This window comes from Carcharhinus amblyrhynchos, chromosome 9, assembly GCF_965287045.1.
Source record: "Carcharhinus amblyrhynchos chromosome 9, sCarAmb.v2.hapA, whole genome shotgun sequence".
NCBI classification, from domain to species: Eukaryota; Metazoa; Chordata; class Chondrichthyes; order Carcharhiniformes; family Carcharhinidae; genus Carcharhinus; species Carcharhinus amblyrhynchos.
In genome coordinates this window covers 1,342,182-1,358,444 of record NC_137332.1, presented here as the reverse complement: position 1 = coordinate 1,358,444, position 16,263 = coordinate 1,342,182, and the positions used below count along the sequence as shown (strand labels likewise).

Sequence of the window (16,263 nt, the reverse complement as noted above, 5' to 3'; positions counted from 1 at the left end):
CACAATACCCACTCACACCCCCCCATCACACAATACCCACTCACACCCCCCCCCATCACACAATACCCACTCACCCCCCCCATCACACAATACCCACTCACCCCCCCCATCACACAATACCCACTCACACCCCCCCATCACACAATACCCACTCACACCCCCATCACACAATACCCACTCACACCCCCCCCATCACACAATACCCACTCACCCCCCCCATCACACAATACCCACTCACCCCCCCCATCACACAATACCCACTCACACACCCCCCATCACACAATACCCACTCACACACACCCTCTCCAAGTGTTCGTACATCCTGCCTCTCAGGATCTTCTCCATCAACTTACTAACCACTGAGGTTAGACTCACTGGTCTATAATTTCCTGGGCTATCTCTACTCCCTTTCTTGAACAGAGGAACCACATCCACAATCCTCCAATCCTCCAGAACCTCTCGTGTCACCATCAATGACGCAAAGATCATCTCCAGAGGCTCAGAAACCTCCTCCCTCGCCTCCCACAGTAACCTGGGGGTACATCCCATCCGGTCCCAGTGGCTTACCTAACTTGATGCTTTTTAAAAGCTCCAACACATCCTCTTTCTTAATGTCCACATACTCAAGCTTTTCAGTCCACTGTGATCTGCACCACAACCACCAAGATCCTTTTCCACTGTGAATACTGAAGTAAAGTATTCATCGCTATTTCTACCAGTTCCATACAAAGTTTCCCACCATCACACCTGATAGGTCCTATTTCTTCACCTCTTATCCTCTTGTTCTTCAAATAATTGTAGGATGCCTTGGGATTTTCCTTAATCCTGCCTGCCAAGGCCTTCTTATAACCACTTCTGGCTCTCCTGATTTCCTTCTTAAGATCCTTTCTATGAGCTGTACGTTCTTCTAGATCTCTAACATTACCTAGCTCTCTGAACCTTTGTAAGCTCTTCTTTTCTAAAATGTGACCTCTGACATAAGAACATAAGAAATAGGAGCAGGAGTCGGCCATCTCGCCCTTCGAGCCTGCCCCGCCATTCAATAAGATCATGGCTGACCTGTAGTGGATCAGTTCCACTTTCCCGCCCTCTCCCCATAACGCTTAATTCCCTTGTCTACCAAAAACCTATCTACCCGTGACTTAAGTATACTTAGCGAGGCAGCCTCCACCACTTCAACGGGCAGAGAATTCCAGAGATTCACCACCCTTTGAGTGAAGAAGTTCCTCCTCAACTCCGTTCTAAACTGCCCCCCCTTATCTTGAGGCTGTGCCCTCTAGTCCTGCTGTCCTTTCTGAGTGGGAAGAATCTCCCTACCTCTACCCTATCCATCCCCTTCATTATCTTATATGTCTCGATAAGATCCCCCCTCATCCTTCTAAACTCCAACGAGGTACAGACCCAGTCTATTTAGTCTCTCTTCATAGTCCAACCCCTCATCTCCGGTATCAGCCTAGTGAACCTCCTCTGCACTCCCTCCAAGGCCAAAATATCCTTGCGCAAGTGTGGCGACCAAAACTGCACACAGTACTCCAGCTGCGGCCTCACCAGTACCCTGTACAGCTGCAGCAAGACCTCCCTGCTTTTATATTCAATCCCCCTCGCTATAAAGGCCAGCATCCCATTCACCTTCTTGATCACCTGCTGCACCTGCAGACTGGCTTTTTGCGATTCGTGCACAAGGACCCCCAGGTCCCTCTGCACCGTAGCATGCTGCAGCTTTTCGCCCTTTAAATAGTAATCCCTCCTACTATTATTTCTGCCAAAGTGGATAACCTCACACTTGCTAACATTATACTCCATCTGCCAGGTCCTCGCCCACTCGCTCAGCCTATCCAGGTCCCTCTGCAGACTTTCCACACTCTCCGCACAATCCACACAGTGCGGCACTCCCCTCAGCACTGACCCTCTGACAGTGCGGCACTCCCTCAGCACTGACCCTCTGACAGTGAGGCACTCCCTCAGCACTGACCCTCTGACAGTGAGCACTCCCTCAGCACTGACCCTCTGACAGTGAGGCACTCCCTCAGCACTGACCCTCTGACAGTGCGGCACTCCCTCAGCACTGACCCTCTGACAGTGCGGCACTCCCTCAGCACTGACCCTCTGACAGTGCGGCACTCCCTCAGCACTGACCCTCTGACAGTGCGGCACTCCCTCAGCACTGACCCTCTGACAGTGAGGCACTCCCTCAGCACTGACCCTCTGACAGTGCGGCACTCCCTCAGCACTGACCCTCTGACAGTGCGGCACTCCCTCAGCACTGACCCTCTGACAGTGCGGCACTCCCTCAGCACTGACCCTCTGACAGTGCGGCACTCCCTCAGCACTGACCCTCTGACAGTGAGGCACTCCCTCAGCACTGACCCTCTGACAGTGCGGCACTCCCTCAGCACTGACCCTCTGACAGTGCGGCACTCCCTCAGCACTGACCCTCTGACAGTGCGGCACTCCCTCAGCACTGACCCTCTGACAGTGCGGCACTCCCTCAGCACTGACCCTCTGACAGTGAGGCACTCCCTCAGCACTGACCCTCTGACAGTGCGGCACTCCCTGATTATTAAGGTAGTTATTTTCCTATTTGTAGCCCCATTTCCCTGGAAAGGGACTGGAACCCGCAATGGTTTGATTCAGTGTTGACCGCGTTACCCAATGAGCAATGACTGATTGTGTAAAGTGTGAGGTTCTGAGGGGTCAGAGGTTCTCTCCCCAGGGACGGTCAGTAGTTGGGCAGTGCCTACCTCCCACCAGGTGTAGTGTGCTTCAGCACGAAGAACCTCGATGATGTCTCCCAGCTGAATGTGCAGGGCGGGCCCCGTGTACGCTGGCGGGTTGGGGCACCCGCTGTACCGCCTCACCACCTGCATCTTGGGTAGGCCTGGAAACAGAAAAGCAGGTTAGACAGGTGCTGCAAAACCTGAGCATCTTCAGCCCAGTGCCTGCGTGCTGACCCTCTGCAAGAGCATCTTGTCTCTCCACCCCACCCCGCCACAACACCACTACTCTCCCCCCTACCCCCCCCACACCCTGCCACCCCCCACCTTCCGCCACAACCCCACTACTGTCCCCCAACCCCACCACCGTCTCCCAACCGCACCACCCCCCCCAACACCGTGCCAACCCCCCACCCCTCTGCCACAACCCCGCCACCCTCCCCCACCCTACATCCACCACACTCTCAGACAGTGCATTCCAGATCCTTTCTCTTTACAGCCTGTGATTCTCCAGGGAGAACAGTCCCAACCTCTCCAATCTATCCTCATGACTGAACTTCCTCATTCCTGGATCATTCTCCTGAATCTTTTCTGCACTCTCTCTCTGAAGCCTTCACATTCTTCTGGAAGGACAACACTCAGACCTCGACACAATGGCCCTGATTTCACCGGCAAGGCCATCCTGAAATCGGGGCAGCGAGGGTCGCAGAAGGGCATTCCCCATTGGCCTCGTTGGGGGGGGGGGGGGGGGGGGGGCATGCCGGTAAAATCCAGGGCCTATATTCCAGCTGTGCAGTTTTATAAAAGTTCAGCATTAACTCCTTGCTCTTATACTCTGTGTCCCTAATAATAAATCACAGAGTGCTATAGATTTTATTAACTGTTCTCTCCAGCCTCCCATCCATTGTCTCTGTCTACCCTTCCCACTGCCTCGGAAAAAGCAGCCGGCATAATTAAGGACCCCACGCATCCCGGACATTCCCTCTTCCACCAAGAGAAAAATACAGAAGTCTGAGGTCACATACCAACCGACTCAAGAACAGCTTCTTCCCTGCTGCTGTCAGACTTTTGAATGGACCTACCTTGCATTAAGCTATGACTGTAACACTACATTCTGCACTCTCTCCTTTCCTTCTTTATGAACAGTATGCTTTGTCTATACAGGGCATACCAGGGCAAGAAACAATTCTTTTGTCTGTATGTTAATACATGTGACAATAATAAATCAAATCAAAATCCACCTATACTTCCACCTTCAATGATCTATACACAAATACCCCCAGCTCCCTCTGCTCCTGCCCCCCATTGTAAGAATGTTAACCTTTATTTTTTGTTGCCTCTCCATGTTTTTCCAACCAAAATGCATCACCTTACACTTCTCTGCATTGAATTTCATCTCCACTTGTCTGTCTATCCAACCTATCTCTGTCCTTTTGGAGTTCGACATTACCCTCCTCACTTTTCAGGCTCCAAGTTTTGTCATTCATAAACTTTGAAATTGTCTCCTGCACATCAAGATCTCATTCGTTAATGTATCAGGAAAAGCCAGGTTCCCAACACCAACTGCTTGGGAACTCCACTCCAAACCTGGCTCCAACTGGAAAAATATCCAATCACTCTTGCTCCCTGTCTCCTATCAATCAGCTAATTCCATATTCACATTGTTACTGCCCTTTGTTCCACCAGCTAGAACTTTTTTCACAAGTCTGTATCAATCACCTTCTGAAAGTCCATATATACATCATTATCCTGACCGACACTCTGTTGCCACAAAACTCCAGCGAGTTAGTTAAATGTAATTTTTCTTTAAGAAATCTATGATGATTTATTTAACAAACCTGCATTTTCCCAAGTGGCCATTCATTTTCTCCATATTATTGTTTCTAGAGGTTTTCTCATCATTAACATTAAACAGACTTGCCTCTAGTTACTGCGTTTATGGTAACGCTTTTATTTTAGAAAAGAGGCAATATTATCAATTCCCCAGTCCTCTGGCACCATCCCTGAATCTAAGGAAGATTTGAAGATGATTCCCAGTGCCTCTGTAATTCCCACTTGCACTTCCTTCAGTATCCTTGGATGCACCTTGTGTGGGCTGATTGATTTCAATATACAGTCAACCTATCCAATACCTGCTCCTCATCAATTGTCCCCTTTTTTTTTCCTTTTTTTTCCTTTTTCCCTTTTTTTTATTTTTCCTTTTCCTTTTTTTTTTTTGTGCTCGTCGGTATAAGTGTCTTTCAATATCCCCCTTATGTCTCCTGTCTCCATGTGAATCCCCTTTCCAGCTCCCTAATCAACTCTTTCCTCCATTTACAGCCTTTTTTACTATTATTGTGCCTATAGGAGACTTTGGGGTTCCCTCTGATCTTAGCTGCCAGGCTCCTTTCATGCTCTCACTTTGTTTTTCTCTTTCCTCCTTTGCCTCCCCTCTGAACCTTTGATACTCAGCCTACTTCTCTGTTGTATTATCCACCTGTAATAAACACACTGGTTTTCAGGCTGAACTTTGCCAGGTTTTGGGAAAATTCTACCCCGGGGTGTTTAAATGAACCTCCTTACTGCCCATAACTTATTTTCAGTAACCCTAAATTCGACTTTATTCCTTTCCTCCTTAAGCTGAAACCCCCAAAATCTTACTAATTCTGATCGTAGCATTATCTGTCTCTCCTGATACTCTCCGCATCTTGATATTCCTCTCCAGTCTTACCTCCCGGTTCCCACATCCCTGCCAAGCTACAGAAAGTGATGTAACTAAGTTACACACTCAAGCTTTTAAACATTCCCTCTCTGTCCCTGTGACCCCCATTCATCCCCAGAGCTAATCCTCTATCTGGGAGTTCTTGCACTCTGAGTACCTCAGAACAGCAACTGGGTCAAAACACCAGAAACACCAGCCCTGAATTCACAAAACCTCAATCATTCAGATATTAAAATTAGACCAATTATACATCAGGCACCAAACCAATCACAAAGCACAAATGTGACCAATAACAAATTGTAACTGGATCAATGTGCGAGGGATTTGATGAGAAAGGAAATGGTCACACACAAATTGGATTAAATATTAAACAGGGAGCAGGACATTCACAGAATCTGAATGAGGTCAATTTCAAATCAGGAACTGCATCAATAACAACAAACTGAGGCAAGTTAATTCCTACAAAAATGAATGATATCAATCAGAACAGATAAAGCTTTTAGAAAAATCTGGGGCCAATGTTAGATGCAAGGAGAGGCCAGGAGCATTGAGCCGGGAATATCTCCGTGTGAATCTACCAGCACTTTGATCCTTGCTCAGATGTTTGGACAAATTCTAACTTGTTCAGGAACATTCCTTATCCATTCTGGAGCTGCTATTTGATTTGAACCTCACCGGGGATATAAAGACTGATGGGATGGTAAACAGTGGAACATGTTATTACAGAGCTAGAGTGAAAGGAGAATGTGGGGAAATGTAAAAATGATTCCTTTCACACCTAAACACGATATAATTATATACTTTTATATTTAATTTTGTAAAGTATATTTATTAGTCACAGGGTTACATTAACACTTCAATGAAGTTACTGTAAAATTCCCCTGGTGCCTATTTGGGTCAATGCACCCAATCAGCACATCTTTCAGATGGTGGCTTTACTATGAAAAGCTAGAAACGGCTTTTTTGGAGCGGGGGGGGGGGGGGGGATGTCCAAAGAGATGGGGTGGGGTGGGGGGGGGTCAGGGAGTTTCAGTTACAGAAAGGGGGGGGGTCAGGGAGTTTCAGTTACAGAAAGCTCCGGTTAAACCCACAGTTGGAGAATGGTGAAGGGTTCTGAGTGCTATACTGTCAGCTGGATACCCTGGCCTGGCGGGGAGGGAAGAACATGTTTGACCAAGCTGATACCTGGACACAAGGATGACAAAGTGAGATTGTACTGGCTGGAGGTTCAGGGAGGGGTGATTGAAATTTTAAAGATATTGAGGGGAACAGATGAGATTGTTAAAAATAAACTGTTCCCATTGGTTGGAGAATCGCAGAAGGATAGTCTATGAATTGGGGTCAAATATCTCGGGAGTAACACTGACCGGCAGCTATATACAAAGGGTGAGAACGGTTTGGGACCCTCTCAGAGAAATTAGAATGTGATTGGACACTGATTGGAATCTGAGACTGATGACTGGTGATGTCCAAAAGGATGAAGGGATATGGGACAAAGTCAGCCATAATCCGGCTGGATGGTGGGACAGGCTGGAGGGGCTGAATGGCCTGCTCCTTTCCTGTTTCCATCTCTCAAACTGGACCCAATCTTGGGAAACTTTGTTCGGAAAAACAAATCCTTTATTTTTTGTTCTTTGAATCAAAACATGTTTGAAAAAGAGAGATGTAATCCCCTGAGCCCAAAGTGTCCAACGCAATGTTTGACTGTCAGTAACTCTCACACTGACTGGAGAAAACCACAAGTGAGAACAAATTGTGAAATTAGCAAGGCTGTTGAGCTGACGGTTACTGAGGTTAAATAATGGGCCAGCACTGAGAGAGAACATGTAAAACTCATTCCCTATTCACTCCCAAACTGGCAAACATGCCTGCAGCTTCCAGGGAAATAAGCTCTGGAATTCCCTCCAGGAATCTATTCCCCTTCTCCCCCTTTAAGATGTTCCTCAAATTCTGTCTTTGACCAAAAGGTTTTGTCACCTGTCCAATTACGTTGGTGTTGTGGCTTGGAGGAATTCTCTGTGAATCACACTGGGGTGTTTAGCTTGCTAAACATAGGAGCAGGACGAGGCCATTCAGCCTTTTGAGGTGTTAAGGATACTATATCAATGCAAATTGCTCTCTACCTTACCCCACCAAGCCTGAATTTTGAGTTTGACGGGTGATTGGCAGCTCAGGTGGATTAATGTGAATATAGACGTAGTGGGTCTCCGGGGCAGATATCCTCTTTCTGAAGCTCCCTTCTGAATGGGGCAAACACTCTTTACCTTGGGACTACCAGGCCTCCCTCACTGGGGACGGCACAGTGACACAGTGGTTAGCACTGCTACCTCACAACGCCAGGGATCTGGGTTCAATTCCCAGCTCGGGTCACTGTCTGTGCGGAGTTTGCACGTTCTCCCCGTGTCTGCGCGGGTTTCCCCCGGGAGTCCGGTTTCCTCCCACAGTCCGAAAGACGTGAGGGTTAGATTGATTGGCCGTGTGACATTAACAATTGGTGTTGGTGAATGAGCAGGGTGATTATATGGTGTTACGGGGATAGGGCCTGCGTGGGGTTCCTGTCAGTGCTGACTCGATGGGTCGAATAGGTTTACTAGGCTGATGCCGGAGTTGAGGGGGTTGAGCTATGAGGAGAGGCTGAATAAACTAGGCTTGTACTCGTTAGAGTTTAGAAGGATGAGGGGGGATTTTATTGAGACGTAAAAGATGGTGAAAGGGACGGATAGGGTAGAGGTGGAGAGGTTCTTCCTGCTCAGAAAGGACAGTAGGACTAGAGGGCACAGCCTCAAGATAAAGGGGGGGGCAGCTTAGAACAGAGTTGAGGAGGAACTTCTTCACTCAAAGGGTGGTGAATCTCTGGAATTCTCTGCCCGTTGAAGTGGTGGAGGCTGCCTCGCTAAATATTTTTAAGACGCGGGTTGATAGGTTTTTGGTAGGCAAGGGGATTAAGGGTTATGGGGAGAAAGCGGGAAAGTGGAACTTCAGATCAGCCATGATCTTATTGAATGGCGGGGCAGGCTCGAAGGGCTGGATGGCCTACTCCTGCTCCTATTTCTTATGAATGGCCTCCTTATGGATTAGAGGAATTCTACGATTCCCAAGAGCTGGAACTGCCCCTTCACTCAACCCAAGGTGCCCCTGACCTTCCATGCCCTTAGACCCCTGCCACTGATCTGCCCCCCTCCCCCCCAGGTGCCGCCCCACCCCCCCCAATGCTGCTCTGTGCCTGGACAGATTGAAGAGCTGTCGGCCAATCAGATTGTCTTGATTCTCACTCCTGCATTCTCAGACTGACATCACCAACAGCACCAATCCCTAATTACCCCCAAATTTCCCCAGAGTGGGCGGGGCAGGCCCCAGGCCCAGAGTGGGTGGGGCAGACCCCAGGCCCAGAGTGGGTGGGGCAGGCCGCTAAGTCATCTCCTTGGTTGTTCCAAAAAATGGTTCAATTTCAGATCGAGTCCAATCATGTTGCCAGCACTGACCCTCTGACAGTGCGGCACTCCCTCAGCACTGACCCTCTGACAGTGCGGCACTCCCTCAGCACTGACCCTCTGACAGTGCGGCACTCCCTCAGCACTGACCCTCTGACAGTGCGGCACTCCCTCAGCACTGACCCTCTGACAGTGCGGCACTCCCTCAGCACTGACCCTCTGACAGTGCGGCACTCCCTCAGCACTGACCCTCTGACAGTGCGGCACTCCCTCAGTACTGACCCTCTGACAGTGCGGCACTCCCTCAGCACTGACCCTCTGACAGTGCAGCACTCCCTCAGCACTGACCCTCTGACAGTGCGGCGCTCCCTCAGCACTGACCCTCTGACAGTGCGGCACTCCCTCAGCACTGACCCTCTGACAGTGCGGCACTCCCTCAGCACTGACCCTCTGACAGTGCGGCACTCTCTCAGCACTGACCCTCTGACAGTGCGGCACTCCCTCAGCACTGACCCTCTGACAGCGCGGCACTCCCTCGGTGCCATGAGGAACAATAAGAAACACAGTGAGTGATTGGCAGCTGATCTTTTGGAATGATGATCTCACCTGGGTCCACGTGTCTGATCTGTTTCTTGTATCCATTGAAGCATCTCTGCAGTGGGAAACAGAAAGGAGACAGAGTAATAGACTGAATGTACAGTACAGAAACAGGCCATTCGGCCCCACTGCTCTGTGCAGGTGTTTCTGCTCAATGTGAGCCTCTTTCTCCCCCACAACCTTTTTGCCCAAATCCACATCCTCTTATTGTTTTCTAGAAGCAGGAGGAGGCCATTTGGCCCTTCCAGTCTGCTCCACCATTCATATTGATCATGGCTGATCATCAAATTCAATATCCTGATTCCCCCCCGTCCCCCTCATTTCCCTCGATCCCTTTAACCCCAAAAGCAATATCTAATTTCTTCTTGAATTCAGGCTATGTTTTGGCCTCAACTATTTTCGATGGGGGTGAATTCCACACATTCATCACCCTCTGGGTGAAGAAATGTCTCCTCTCCTCCGTCCTAAATGGTCCACCCCGAATCCTCAGACTGTGACCCCTGGTTCTGGACTCCCCCCACCATTGGGAACACCCTCCCTGCATCTACCCTGTCTCGTCCTGTTAGAATTTTACAAATCTCTATGAGAACTCAGTGAATACAGTTCTAACCGACTTAGTCTGTCCTCATACATCAGTCCCACCGCCCCAGGAATCACTCTCACACTCACACACACACACACACACACACAGCCAAACACACACACACACACACACACACAAACACACACACACACACACACACACAGCCAAACACACACACACACACAGCCAAACACACACACACACACACACACAAACACACACACACACACAGCCAAACACACACACACACACACACAGCCAAACACACACACACACACACACACACACACAGCCAAACACACACACAGCCAAACACACACACACACACACACACAATCACACACAGACAAACACACACAAACACACACAAACACACGCACACACTCAAACACACACACACACATAATCAAACACACACACGACCCACACTAAGATACACAACCTCAGTCACATGTGAGGAAGGTGCAGTAACACTTACCCCCTGATTCGCTCTGCTGGAATCTGAAACAAGATTAAACATTGCTATTAGTGAAGTTCTGCAGCTGAAGCCAGTGAGTTGTTGTCTCAGTCACAGCCAACTCTGTACAAATGTTGTGCGAGTGAAGACTATACCCACAGCCTGGCTCGCCAATCAGGCCAAAGCTGCCGTTTGATTGGCCCATTCGAGTGCAGATCCTCCTTTCGTTCCCGCACAGCAGGAAGTGACTGGGCTGCTGTGGGATCAGACTGTGCTCTCAGTCTGGAAATTCCTGAGGCAGTGTTAGTTTGTGTCAGACACACTGTCCATTTAAATCTTCAATACAGCAATGCAAAGGCTGGAACCAACTTGAAAAGAATGGATTTGACTGCAGACAAACACATGAAACCTAATCCACCCTAATTCACATCGCCCAGAGTGAAAACTTGCTTCATCGGTTAATAACATCACAGCCTGAGCTTCACAATGTTCCCCAAAGGCATTTAGAGCTTTGTAAAAGAGCAGCGTGAAATAAACTGGGAAGTTATAAAAGGTCAAACAGGTCACCCACAGTTAGAGACAGGGGCAGTGTACGGGACTCTCAGAGAATGATCATAGAGACAGGATAGGACTGATCCAACAGACTGACCCCATGATGGGACCACAGTCTGTGACCATGGAAAGAAAAACACCTGACAGGAGCTTTAATAGAAAATAGCCAATGAGATTAGAGAGAATGGGGCAAAGGAAATAGTTTGGCAGTTGATACAGGGCTATGGGGAGAGAGTGGGGGGCAGTGGGATTAGTTTGGGGATTGATACAGGGCTATGGGGAGAGAGCGGGGCAGTGGGATCAGTTTGGGGATTGACACAGGGCTATGGGGAGAGAGCGGGGTAGTGGGATCAGTTTGGGGATTGACACAGGGCTATGGGGAGAGAGCGGGGCAGTGGGATTGATACAGGGCTATGGGGAGAGAGCGGAGGCAGTGGGATTAGTTTGGGGATTGATACAGGGCTATGGGGAGAGAGCGGGGGCAGTGGGATTAGTTTGGGGATTGATACAGGGCTATGGGGAGAGAGCGGGGGCAGTGGGATTAGTTTGGGGATTGATACAGGGCTATGGGGAGAGAGCGGGGGCAGTGGGATTAGTTTGGGGATTGATACAGGGCTATGGGGAGAGAGCGGGGGCAGTGGGATTAGTTTGGGGATTGATACAGGGCTATGGGGAGAGAGCGGGGCAGTGGGATTAGTTTGGAGATTGATACAGGGCTATGGGGAGAGAGTGGGGCAGTGGGATTAGTTTAGGGACTGATACAGGGCTATGGGGAGAGAGCAGGGGGCAGTGGGATTAGTTTGGGGATTGATACAGGGCTATGGGGAGAGAGCAGAACAGTGGGATTAGTTTGGGGATTGATACAGGGCTATGGGGAGAGAGCGGGGGGCAGTGGGATTAGTTTGGGGATTGATACAGGGCTATGGGGAGAGTGGGACAGTGGGATTAGTTTGGGGATTGATACAGGGCTATGGGGAGAGAGTGGGGCAGTGGGATTAGTTTAGGGATTGATACAGGGCTATGGGGAGAGAGTGGGGCAGTGGGATTAGTTTGGGGATTGATACAGGGCTATGGGGAGAGAGCGGGGCAGTGGGATTAGTTTGGGGATTGATACAGGGCTATGGGGAGAGAGCAGAACAGTGGGATTAGTTTGGGGATTGATACAGGGCTATGGGGAGAGAGCGGGGGGCAGTGGGATTAGTTTGGGGATTGATACAGGGCTATGGGGAGAGTGGGACAGTGGGATTAGTTTGGGGATTGATACAGGGCTATGGGGAGAGTGGGACAGTGGGATTAGTTTGGGGATTGATACAGGGCTATGGGGAGAGAGTGGGGCAGTGGGATTAGTTGGGACTGATACTGGGCGGTGGGACATTTTTGATTCGTATATAGGAGGCCTTTCAGCCCATTCTGACCATGCTGGTGAACTATGATCTGACTACAGCAGTCCCATTTCCCAGTGCTTGGCCCTCAGCCCTGGAGGTTATGGCAGAGGAAGTGAATATCTCAATATTCTTCAATGATACGGGTGTTTTTGGCTCAACCAGCTTTTCAGACAGAGTGTTCCACAGTCCACCTCCCTCTGAGCAAAAAAGTTTTTTCTCAAATCCCCTCTCAGCATTCTACCTCTGACCTGAAATCCCTGCCCCCGGTTACTGATCTCTCCACTAATGGAATCAACGGCTCCCTATCTACACCCCTCACAATCTCATCCACCTCTGACAGGTCCCTCACTGCTCCAAGCAAAACAGCCCAGCCTATCCAACCTGTCCTTATCGCTCAGACCCTCCGTCCCAGGCAGCATCCTGGTGAATCTCCTCTGCACCCCCTCCAGTGCAATCACACCCTTCCGATAGCGTGGTGACCAGAACTGCTCACAGTGCTCCAGCTGTGACCCAACCAGTGCTTTATACAACTCCAATATAATCTCCCTGCACTTACATTCTAAACCTTAACCAATCATATCCCGAGTGTATCCCACACAAGTATCCCGTATCCTTCTTAACCACCTTATCGATCTGCCCTGTCACCTTCAGGGATCTGCGGATACGCACCCCAAGCTCCCTTTGACCTTCAGTACTTTCCAGGGTCCCATCATTCACATTGTAATCCTTTGCCTTGTTAGAAATCAGAGGAACCTGATAGTGCAGAAGGAGACCATTCGGCCCATTGAGTCTGCACCGACCACAGTCCCACCCAACCCCTATCTCCATATCTCCACATATTGACCCGCTAATCCTCCTAACGTACTGATCCCGCGACGCTAAGGGACAATTTAGCATGGTCAGTGCACCTAACACACACATCTTTCAGTTGTGGGAGGAAACCAGAGGACCCGAGAAAACCCATGCAGACACGAGGAGAATGTGCAGTCTCCATGCATCCGACCCGAGGCTGGAATTGAACCGGGGTGTCTGGCGCTGTGAAGCTGCAGTGTTAATCACTGTGCCACCCCTGTGCTGCTGTGTTGCCCCGGGTGCCTGGCGCTGTGAGGCAGCAGTGCTAATCACTGTGCCGCCGCTCCCCGAGTGCATCTCCCCACACTACAGTGTTTTCTAGAATCTCCTCTAGCACTGAGGTTGGACTGATTCATTGATTGTTTCCCGGTCTATTCTGACCTCCCTCTTTTATCAATGGGACAATGTTAGCAATGCTCCAATCCTCTGGGCATCTTGCCTATGATGTGGAGATGCTGGCATTGGACTGGGGTAAACACAGTGAGAAGTCTCACAACACCAGGTCAAAGTCCAACAGGTTTATTTGGTAGCAAAAACCACTAGCTTTTGGAGCGCTGTGCCTTCGTCAGGGAAGTGGGAGTTCTGTTCACAAACAGGGTATATAAAGACACAAACTCAATTTACAGAATAATGATTGGAATGTGAGACTTTACAGGTAATCAAGTCTTAAAGGTACAGAAGTCTTGTTCTTCACCACACAGGACCTTCAACTGACTAGATACATCGATGATATTTTCTTCCTTTGGACTCATGGTGAACAATCACTGAAACAACTATATGATGATATCAACAAGTTCCATCCCAGCATCAGACTCACCATGGACTACTGTCCGGAATCGGTTACATTCTTGGACACATCTCCATTAAGAACGGTCACCTCAGCACCTCACTGTACCGCAAGCCCATGGATAACCTCACGATGCTTCACTTCTCCAGTTTCCACCCTAAACATGTTAAAGAAGCCATTCCCTACGGACAAGCCCTCCGTATACACAGGATCTGCTCAGATGAGGAGAATCGTAACAGACACCTCCAGACACTGAAAGATGCCCTCATAAGAACAGGACATGGCTCACTGATCAACAGTTCCGATGCGCCACAGCAAAAAACCGCTCCGATCTCCTCAGAAGACAAACACAGGACATGGTGGACAGAGTACCCTTCATCATCCAGTAATTCCCCACAGCAGAGAAGCTACGACATCTTCTCCGGAGTCTTCAACATCTCATTGATGAAGACGAACATCTCACCAAGGCCATCCCCACACCCCCACTTCTTGCCTTCAGACAACCACACAACCTCAAACAGACCATTGTCTGCAGCAAACTACCCAGTCTTCAGGAGAACAGTGACCACAACACCACACAACCCTGCCACAGCAACCTCTGCAAGACATGCCGGATCATCAACATGGATGACATCATCACACATGAGAATACCATCCACCAAGTACATGATACATACTCTTGCAACTTGGCCAATGTTGTCTACCTGATACAGGATTCCTACTGTTGGAAAGGATGTCCCAAGATGGTACATTGGGGAGACCATGCAGACACAATGACAACAGATGAATGGACATCGTTCGACAATCACCAGGCAAAAGTGTTCCCTCCCTGTTGGTGAACACTTCAGTGGTCACGGGCATTCGGCCTCTGATCTTCAGGTAAACATTCTCCAAGGTGGCCTTCACGACACACGACAGCGCAGAGTTGCTGAGCAGAGACTGATAGCCAAGTTCCGCACACATGAGAACGGCCTCAACCGGGATCTTGGGTTCATGTCACACTATCTGTAACCCCCATGACTTGCCTGGGCTTGCAACATCTCACTAACTGGACGAGAAGGGATTGGTTTAGGTTAGTGGGTCATTGTTTTGTAACTGGTCGGCGCAACATCGTGGGCCGAAGGGCCTGTTCTGCACTGTAATGTTCTATGTTCTATGTTCTAACTGTACTGTCTGGAGACAATACACATCTCTTTAACCTGTGCTTAACGCTCTCTCCACTCACTTTGTCTGTACCTTTAAGACTTGATTACCTGTAAAGACTCACATTCCAACCATTATTTTGTAAATTGAGTTTGTGTCTTTATATACCCTGTTTGTGATCATAACTCCCACTTACCTGATGAAGGGGCAGAGCTCCGAAAGCCAGTGCATGTGTGACCGAATAAACCTGTTGGACTTTAACCTGATTGTTGTGAGACTTCTGACGATCTTGCCTGTCATGATGTGGGTATGCCGGCGTTGGATCTTGCCTGTGGCCAGAGAGGGTTTGAGAATTACAGTCAGTGACTCTGGTATCTCCTCCCTTCCCTCCCTCAGCAGTCAGGGATTGAAGTAATTGTCTGGTTAAAGCAAACTGATATTGAGCAGATTATTGGTGAATATATTTGGAGATTTGCCTTTCCCAGTGAGATTGCAGTGAATTGTTGATGAAGCTCATTCAGGTATTTTACCTGGCATGGCCTTGCCACAAGTACCGACTCGCCCTAAACATTCCTTGTGAGCTCCCGCTCCGCACTTGGGACACAGATATCCCTGGAAAAATATCCCCCTGGGGGAAGAATACAAACAACAATCATATCTTGCAACAGCAACTTTACAACAACAACTCACCCCATTATCCCAAATTCCCCCTGCCCCTTCATCCCAAAATCCCCTTGCACTCTTCATCCCAAAATCCCCATTACCCCTTAATCCCAAAATCCCCATTGCCCCTTAATCCCAAAATCCCCATTACCCCTTAATCCCAAAATCCCCATTGCCCCTTAATCCCAAAATCCCCATTGCCCCTTAATCCCAAAATCCCCATTACCCCTTAATCCCAAAATCCCCATTGCCCCTTAATCCCAAAATCCCCATTACCCCTTAATCCCAAAATCCCCATTGCCCCTTAATCCCAAAATCCCCATTACCCCTTAATCCCAAAATCCCCATTGCCCCTTAATCCCAAAATCCCCATTGCCCCTTAATCCCAAACTCCCCCT

At 49.1% G+C, this 16,263-nt stretch overlaps 1 protein-coding gene across 1 annotated transcript in view; it reads right to left on the bottom strand.

The window, feature by feature from the left end:
- The window catches only part of vav3a (vav 3 guanine nucleotide exchange factor a), a 119,990-nt gene that overhangs the window by 20,333 nt on the left and 83,394 nt on the right, over positions 1-16,263 (bottom strand). The window contains 3 exon segments of the mRNA XM_080196443.1: positions 2,650-2,878; positions 9,453-9,498; positions 15,716-15,830. Coding sequence (XP_080052569.1) covers positions 2,650-2,878; positions 9,453-9,498; positions 15,716-15,830 — 390 coding nt within the window.